This window comes from Cherax quadricarinatus, chromosome 23 (genome assembly GCF_038502225.1).
Source record: "Cherax quadricarinatus isolate ZL_2023a chromosome 23, ASM3850222v1, whole genome shotgun sequence".
Lineage (NCBI taxonomy): Eukaryota > Metazoa > Arthropoda > Malacostraca > Decapoda > Parastacidae > Cherax > Cherax quadricarinatus.
In genome coordinates this window covers 29867565-29876169 of record NC_091314.1, presented here as the reverse complement: position 1 = coordinate 29876169, position 8605 = coordinate 29867565, and the positions used below count along the sequence as shown (strand labels likewise).

The 8605-nt window shown below is 40.8% G+C and overlaps 2 protein-coding genes across 2 annotated transcripts in view; one reads left to right on the top strand and one right to left on the bottom strand.

Annotated features, from left to right (window-relative positions):
* Sgt1 (suppressor of G2 allele of skp1) overlaps positions 1–4815 on the bottom strand; it is a 130877-nt gene extending 126062 nt beyond the window's left edge. Inside the window, exon 1 of the mRNA XM_053772291.2 lies at positions 4698–4815. Coding sequence (XP_053628266.1) covers positions 4698–4717 — 20 coding nt within the window. The 5' untranslated portion in view covers positions 4718–4815. The remainder of the gene's footprint in view (positions 1–4697) is intronic.
* Positions 4816–4967: 152 nt separating this feature from the next.
* On the top strand, positions 4968–6466 carry LOC128685724 (N-terminal Xaa-Pro-Lys N-methyltransferase 1). The gene has a single exon (XM_053772292.2). The coding sequence runs from the start codon at positions 5237–5239 to the stop codon at positions 5987–5989; it is 753 nt and encodes a 250-aa protein (XP_053628267.1). The 5' UTR covers positions 4968–5236; the 3' UTR covers positions 5990–6466.
* The last annotated feature ends 2139 nt before the right edge of the window (positions 6467–8605 follow it).

Below are 8605 nucleotides of genomic sequence, written 5' to 3'. Positions count from 1 at the left end.
CATAGTAACATCAGAGAGGGAGAGAACTAGTCACATAACATAGTAACATCAGAGTGAGAGAACTAGTCACATAACATACCAACATCAGAGAGGGAGAGAACTTGTCACATAACATAGTAACATCAGAGGGAGAGAACTAGTCACATAACATAGTAACATCAGAGGGAGAGAACGTCACATAACATACCAACATCAGAGAGAGAGAGAGAGAACTAGTCACATAACATAGTAACATCAGAGAGGGAGAGAACTAGTCACATAACATAGTAACATCAGAGGGAGAGAGAACTAGTCACATAACATAGTAGCATCAGAGAGGGAGAGAACTAGTCATATAACATTGTAACATCAGAGGGAGAGAACTAGTCACATAACATAGTAACATCAGAGAGGGAGAGAACTAGTCACATAACATACTAACATCAGAGAGGGAGAGAACTAGTCACATAACATAGTAACATCAAAGGGAGATAACTAGGCACATAACATAGTAACATCAGAGGGAGAGAACTAGTCACATAACATAGTAACATCAGAGAGGGAGAGAAGTAGTCACATAACATAGTAACATCAGAGAGGGAGAGAACTAGTCACATAACATAATAACATCAAAGGGAGAGAACTAGTCACATAACATAGTAACATCAGAGGGAGAGAACTAGTCACATAACATAGTAACATCAAAGGGAGAGAACTAGTCACATAACATAGTAACATCAGAGGGAGAGAACTAGTCACATAACATAGTAACATCAGAGAGGGAGAGAACTAGTCACATAACATACTAACATCAGAGAGGGAGAGAACTAGTCACATAACATAGTAACATCAAAGGGAGATAACTAGGCACATAACATAGTAACATCAGAGGGAGAGAACTAGTCACATAACATAGTAACATCAGAGAGGGAGAGAAGTAGTCACATAACATAGTAACATCAGAGAGGGAGAGAACTAGTCACATAACATAATAACATCAAAGGGAGAGAACTAGTCACATAACATAGTAACATCAGAGGGAGAGAACTAGTCACATAACATAGTAACATCAAAGGGAGAGAACTAGTCACATAACATAGTAACATCAGAGGGAGAGAACTAGTCACATAATATACCAACATCAGAGAGGGAGAGAACTAGTCACATAACATAGTAACATCAGAGAGAACTAGTCACATAACATAGTAACATCAGAGAGGGAGAGAACTAATCACATAACATAGTAACATCAGAGGGAGAGAACTAGTCACATAACATAATAACATCAGAGGGAGAGAACTAGTCACATAACATAGTAACATCAGAGAGGGAGAGAACTAGTCATATAACATCCCATTATCATAAAAATCTTTGAAAGGGTCCTAAGAAGCAAGATCACCACCCATCTAGAAACCCATCGGTTACACAACCCAGGGCAACATGGGTTTAGAACAGGTCGCTCCTGTCTGTCTCAACTATTGGATCACTATGACAAGGTCCTAAATGCACTAGAAGATAAAAAGAATGCAGATGTAATATATACAGACTTTGCAAAAGCCTTCGACAAGTGTGACCATGGCGTAATAGCGCACAAAATGCGTGCTAAAGGGATAACAGGAAAAGTCAGTCGATGGATCTAGAATTTCCTCACTAACAGAACACAGAGAGTAGTCGTCAACAGAGTCAAGTCCGAGGCAGCTACGGTGAAAAGCTCTGTTCCACAAGGCACAGACTCGCTCCCATCTTGTTCCTCATCCTCATATCCGACATAGACAAGGATGTCAGCCACAGCACCGTGTCTTCCTTTGCAGATGACACCCGAATCTGCATGACAGTGTCTTCCATTGCAGACACTGCAAGGCTCCAGGCGGACATCAACCGAATCTTTCCGTGGGCTGCAGAAAACAATATGAAGTTCAACGATGAGAAATTTCAATTACTCAGATATGGTAAACACGAGGAAATTAAATCTTCATCAGAGTACAAAACAAATTCTGGCCACAAAATAGAGCGAAACACCAATGTCAAAGACCTGGGAGTGATCATGTCGGAGGATCTCACCTTCAAGGACCATAACATTGTATCAATCGCATCTGCTAGAAAAATGACAGGATGGATAATGAGAACCTTCAAAACTAGGGAGGCAAAGCCCATGATGACACTCTTCAGGTCACTTGTTCTATCTAGGCTGGAATATTGCTGCACACTAACAGCACCTTTCAAGGCAGGTGAAACTGCTGACCTAGAAAATGTACAGAGAACCTTCACGGCGCGCATAACGGAGATAAAACACCTCAATTACTGGGAGCGCTTGAGGTTCCTGAACCTGTATTCCCTGGAACGCAGGCGGGAGAGATACATGATTATATACACCTGGAAAATCCTAGAGGGACTAGTACCGAACTTGCACACGAAAATCACTCACTACGAAAGCAAAAGACTTGGCAGACGATGCAACATCCCCCCAATGAAAAGCAGGGGTGTCACTAGCACGTTAAGAGACCATACAATAAATGTCAGGGGCCCGAGACTGTTCAACTGCCTCCCAGCATACATAAGGGGGATTACCAACAGACCCCTGGCAGTCTTCAAGCTGGCACTGGACAAGCACCTAAAGTCGGTTCCTGATCAGCCGGGCTGTGGCTCGTACATTGGTTTGCGTGCAGCCAGCAGCAACAGCCTGGTTGATCAGGCTCTGATCCACCAGGAGGCCAGGTCACAGACCGGGCAGCGGGGGCGTTGACCCCCGGAACTCTCTCTAGGTAAACTCCAGGTAACATAGTAACATCAGAGGGAGAGAACTAGTCACATAACATAGTAACATCAGAGAGGGAGAGAACTAGTCACATAACATAGTAACATCAGAGAGGGAGAGAACTAGTCACATAACATAGTAACATCAAAGGGAGAGAACTAGTCACATAACACAGTAACATCAGAGGGAGAGAACTAGTCACATAACATACCAACATCAGAGAGGGAGAGAACTAGTCACATAACATACCAACATCAGAGAGGGAGAGAACTAGTCACATAACATACCAACATCAGAGAGGGAGAGAACTAGTCACATAACATAGTAACATCAGAGAGGGAGAGAACTAGTCACATAACATAATAACATCAGAGGGAGAGAACTAGTCACATAACATAGTAACATCAGAGAGGGAGAGAACTAGTCACATAGCATAACATCAGAGAGGGAGAGAATGTCACATAACATAGTAACATCAGAGAGGGAGAGAACTAGTCACATAACATAGTAACATCAGAGGGAGAGAACTAGTCACATAACATAGTAACATCAGAGGGAGAGAACTAGTCACATAACACAGTAACATCGGAGGGAGAGAACTAGTCACATAACATAGTAACATCAGAGGGAGAGAACTAGTCACATAACATACTAACATCAGAGAGGGAGAGAACTAGTCACATAACATACTAACATCAGGGGGAGAGAACTAGTCACATAACATACTAACATCAGAGAGGGAGAGAACTAGTCACATAACATACTAACATCAGGGGGAGAGAACTAGTCACATAACATACTAACATCAGAGAGAGAGAGAACTAGTCACATAACATGATAACATCAGAGGGAGAGAACTAGTCACATAACATAGTAACATCAGAGGGAGAGAACTAGTCACATAACATAGTAACATCAGAGGGAGAGAACTAGTCACATAACATACTAACATGAGAGGGAGAGAACTAGTCACATAACATACTAACATCAGAGAGGGAGAGAACTAGTCACATAACATACTAACATCAGCGAGGGAGAGAACTAGTCACATAACATAACACCAGCGAGGGAGAGAACTAGTCACATAACATAATAACATCAGCGAGGGAGAGAACGTCACATAACATAATAACATCAGCGAGGGAGAGAACTAGTCACATAACATACTAATATCAGCGAGGGAGAGAACTAGTCACATAACATACTAACATCAGCGAGGGAGAGAACGTCACATAACATAATAACATCAGCGAGGGAGAGAACTAGTCACATAACATACTAACATCAGCGAGGGAGAGAACTAGTCACATAACATCAGATCAGAGGGAGAGAACTAGTCACATAACATAATAACATCAGCGAGGGAGAGAACTAGTCACATAACATACTAACATCAGCGAGGGAGAGAACTAGTCACATAACATACTAACATCAGAGAGGGAGAGAACTAGTCACATAACATACTAACATCAGCGAGGGAGAGAACTAGTCACATAACATACTAACATCAGCGAGGGAGAGAACTAGTCACATAACATACTAACATCAGCGAGGGAGAGAACTAGTCACATAACATAATAACATCAGCGAGGGAGAGAACTAGTCACATAACATACTAACATCAGAGAGGGAGAGAACTAGTCACATAACATACTAACATCAGAGAGGGAGAGAACTAGTCACATAACATACTAACATCAGCGAGGGAGAGAACTAGTCACATAACATACTAACATCAGCGAGGGAGAGAACTAGTCACATAACATAATAACATCAGCGAGGGAGAGAACTAGTCACATAACATACTAACACCAGCGAGGGAGAGAACTAGTCACATAACATACTAACATCAGGACCAGAGGGACGGGTGGAGGCTGACATAACAACAGTGGAGAATGTCATCATACATGGATTGTAGTGAAGTATAACATGAAAGAGGGATATGGGTGAGGTAGTCACTTACTGCAAGGTGATGTATTCCATCACGGAGAAACAATAGATACCATCAGTGTTTTGGGTTTACCTCACAGAATATTCTCGACCATAACATCTTTAGTTAAGAAATAAGAAAGCCACAGAATTTTTCTCAGCCTAAACCAACCGGTAAAATGGAAAATATTGAATCACGTAAACATTTAAGCACATTTATTTAGATGGATTTTATCTAAGATGCAAATAGTTTTTTAATTTTTTTTTATAAGATGTATAGACTGAGACAGCTGTGTTTGTTTACATGGTCGTCCATGCTGCTGCCTCTGCTGCTGCTGTTGCTGCTGCCTCTGCTGCTGCTGCTGCTGCCTCTGCTGCTGCTGCTGCTGCTGCTGCTGCTGCTTGGTTCCTTTACTCAAGTTACTCCTCTAGCTGCCTGGGCTGCTCTTCTCTCACATCCATACACAAAATTAGCTCCACCCACTTATTTATGTGTGGTTTACTTGTGTGTAACGTCAGTGAGGGACTCTTCAAGCTCTGGAGGCTGCCACCTGGGTCGCCAAAGCTGTTACAATGGAAGAGCTTACTGGATGTTTAAAGCATAAGCAGGATGAAAATGAAGAGGACTCTTCACTCAAGGCTATTGTGGCTCAAGAGGACCCGGCATTTTACTCTGACGCAGCAGCTTACTGGGACAGTGTTCCTGCCACAGTCAATGGTATGCTTGGAGGGTTTGCTCATCTTAATTTAGCTGATATAAGTGGCTCTGACACATTTTTACGAAGTGTGTTTAAGATGAAAAATCCTCCTGGACATGGACGAGCTGTTGACTGTGGTGCAGGAATTGGCAGAATTACCAAACATTTACTGCAAAAACATTTTGGTAAAGTCGATCTTGTTGAGCAGTGTCAGAATTTTTTAGACAGAGCAAAGGAGAACTTCAAGGGTTCCAAGAAAATTGGTGAATTTTTGTGTCAAGGCCTCCAGCATTTTTCACCTAGGCCTAACACTTATGATGTTGTGTGGTGTCAGTGGGTTTTGGGACACTTGACTGATGCAGATTTGGAAGACTTTTTTAGGAGAATGGCTTATGGACTAAAACCCTGTGGAGTAATTGTGGTCAAGGAAAATGTTACTTCTTCTGGTAAAGTAGAGTTGGATGAAGAAGATTCGTCTGTGACTCGACCAGAACGCCAACTTTTAGACATTATCGAACGGGCAGAACTCAAAATTCTGAAAAATACAAAGCAACCAAACTTTCCAAAGAGTCTTTATGAAGTAAATATTCTGTGCCTTAAGCCTAAAAAAAAGAGTATATTAAGTTAATCAAAAAATTTACAAGTGTAATTGTATTGGGCTCTTCAGTGTTCTTTGACATATAGTATGTTGCTAAAATAATTAAATTTATATTCCATGGGAAGAAAATATGAAGTAAGAAATTTACCCACCATGAATGTACGAATTAATAATTTAAAATATTTAAATGAATCGTGTGTATTCATAATGACTGCCAAGTGATGTTGAAGTTCATTATCATACCTGTGTTTACCTGTAACTGATTTCAAGGGCTTTTTCTACCTCTGCAGTCTGGCCTAAAACCAGGCTCTCCTGTTGACTGCTTAGTCTACCAGGCTATTTGTGTTGGCTGTCCACAGGCTCACAAGATAGCAGTCCATCTAACATTTTCTTGAAAACTTGTAACTTCATTCTAGCAAAGTGGCAGTCATAAATTGTTTGTTGAACTTCATTATGCATTTTATGAGTATTTATGCTTGACAAAAATTAATAATTAGTAAAAGATGATTTTTTTTTTTTTTAACCTACCACTAGTATGACTCCCATAAATGGCTTAACAAATCCTGATTGGGGCACCAAGCAATAATTCTTTTTCTCCTGCTCTAAATATTTTGTGGCATTTTCCCAGATGCTGTATAACCCCAGTGGCTTTAGCATTCCTCTCTGTGATTGAAATAATAAGAATTCTGGAGAATACCAATAAATGTAATTTTTAGACAAATACTGTAACCATCACTTGGCCTTTTGCAAATACAGTAGAACCCCGGATTTTGTCCTTAATCCATTCCAGAAGGTTGGTGTAAATCCGAAATGGACAAAAACCAAAGCAATATTTCCCATAAGAAATAATGCAAATACAATTAATCTGTTCCAGACACCCAAAAAATATTAACAAAAAATACATTTTTTTAAAGAATAACTATAGTTTTACAGACAGAAAACAATGAGAAAGAAATATAAATGACTAATGAAATGGATAAATGAACATTTAACATCACACTTATCTTTATTGAAGACTCTTGCTGGGGTATGGATGGTGAGGAGGGGGGAGGGAGGAGGAGCAGAGGTTATTGTTTGGAAGGGGAATCCCCCTCCATAAGGACTTCAGGTATCAAAGCCCTATCCAGGGTTACTTACTTTTGTCTTTTACTGGCACTGGACCCCTGTTGCACTAAAAATTTGTCCAGAGAGTTCTGTTTCTGGTGTCTTTAATATTTGCCTAAAATGGGACAAGGTATTGTCACTGAACATGTTGCAGTTACAGCTTGTATCAGCTTGGTCAGGGTGATATTTTTCCACAAAAGTTTTCACCTCATTCCACTTTGCACAAATGTTGTTAATCACTGCTTGTGATCTCTGTTTCATTAGCATATTTACCCCTTTTGCAACATCAGCTTCCTTGATTTGTACTCTCTTTGCCAGGATGGAACTGATTGTTGATTTGGACTTGCCATACATCCTGGCGAGCTCAGCCACATGTACCCCACATTCGTATTTTTCTACAATTTCTTTCTTTAATTCTATCGTGTTTCTCACCTTCCTTACCAAAAGGCTGGCACTAAAAACTTTCTTTGGGCCCATGGTGGCTTATTTCACAGTCGCACTCAATAAACAAGCACAAAAACAATGATTACAAAATGTTTCGGATGACTGCTCACTCAACCAGTGCCAGAGCCAGACTGAGACATGTACGCATGAGTGGCGGTGTTCTAGGCGGACGGACGCATCTGATACGGATGATTTCTGGGACGAGGTACAAAATCTGGAGCAAAATTTCGCCACAAAAAGTGGTCGAAATCTGAATCGTACGATATCCGGTGCAGACGAAATCTGGGGTTCCACTGTACTGTACTTATAACTGAACAATTGTAATCCAATTGTAAGAAAGTCTTTGCTCAGTCCTTTAGATATAGTTGTGTGTGTGTGTGTGTTGGAGAAAGGCTTGTGATACGGAGAAATAAAGTTATCCTTCCTGACTACTCCAGGAGGTGTCTTGATGCTGATGAGGGCCTCTTAATCCAAGGAAAAGATGTAATCCTCCCATTCCTCAGGTGGTACATGACCCTTACAAGCTGTATGACCCCTTATAGGTTTAGAGCTTCTTGTGAATGTAATAATCCTGGAGCTGAATCCATTATTGTAAACAGGCCATCACCATACTATAATTTGCTTATCTAATAATGTAGGGGCCCAGTCCCCTACATTTCGCTAGAAAAGAAAAAATACAGCCTCCAAGGAGGGTGGGGGGAGCTTTGATACTAGTGTAAAGCTCTTGATCCAAGAAACTGAAATTGTCCTTCCATTCCTTGGATCAAATCTAATGATCATCCATTCCAGGGCACTACATCATGCCTCCCGTCAAGGGAGATTCCTTGGTGCTAGTGAGGGGTTCTTAATCTAAGGAATTGGACCTTCCTTTTCCTTCCATGGATCGAACCTGAATGCCTCCCACTTTCCACATGCTGTACAACCCTCTACACATTTAGTGTTTTCATATGAATGTAATTATATACATGTACATATGTTCAACATTTCCCTACGAATATATTAATACAGTAATAGTTTTGACTATTGCCCACAGGATGGAAACGGGGTAACTACTGTCTGCAAGTTGGGTATGGGGCTCTTTCATGATCTGAAGATTGA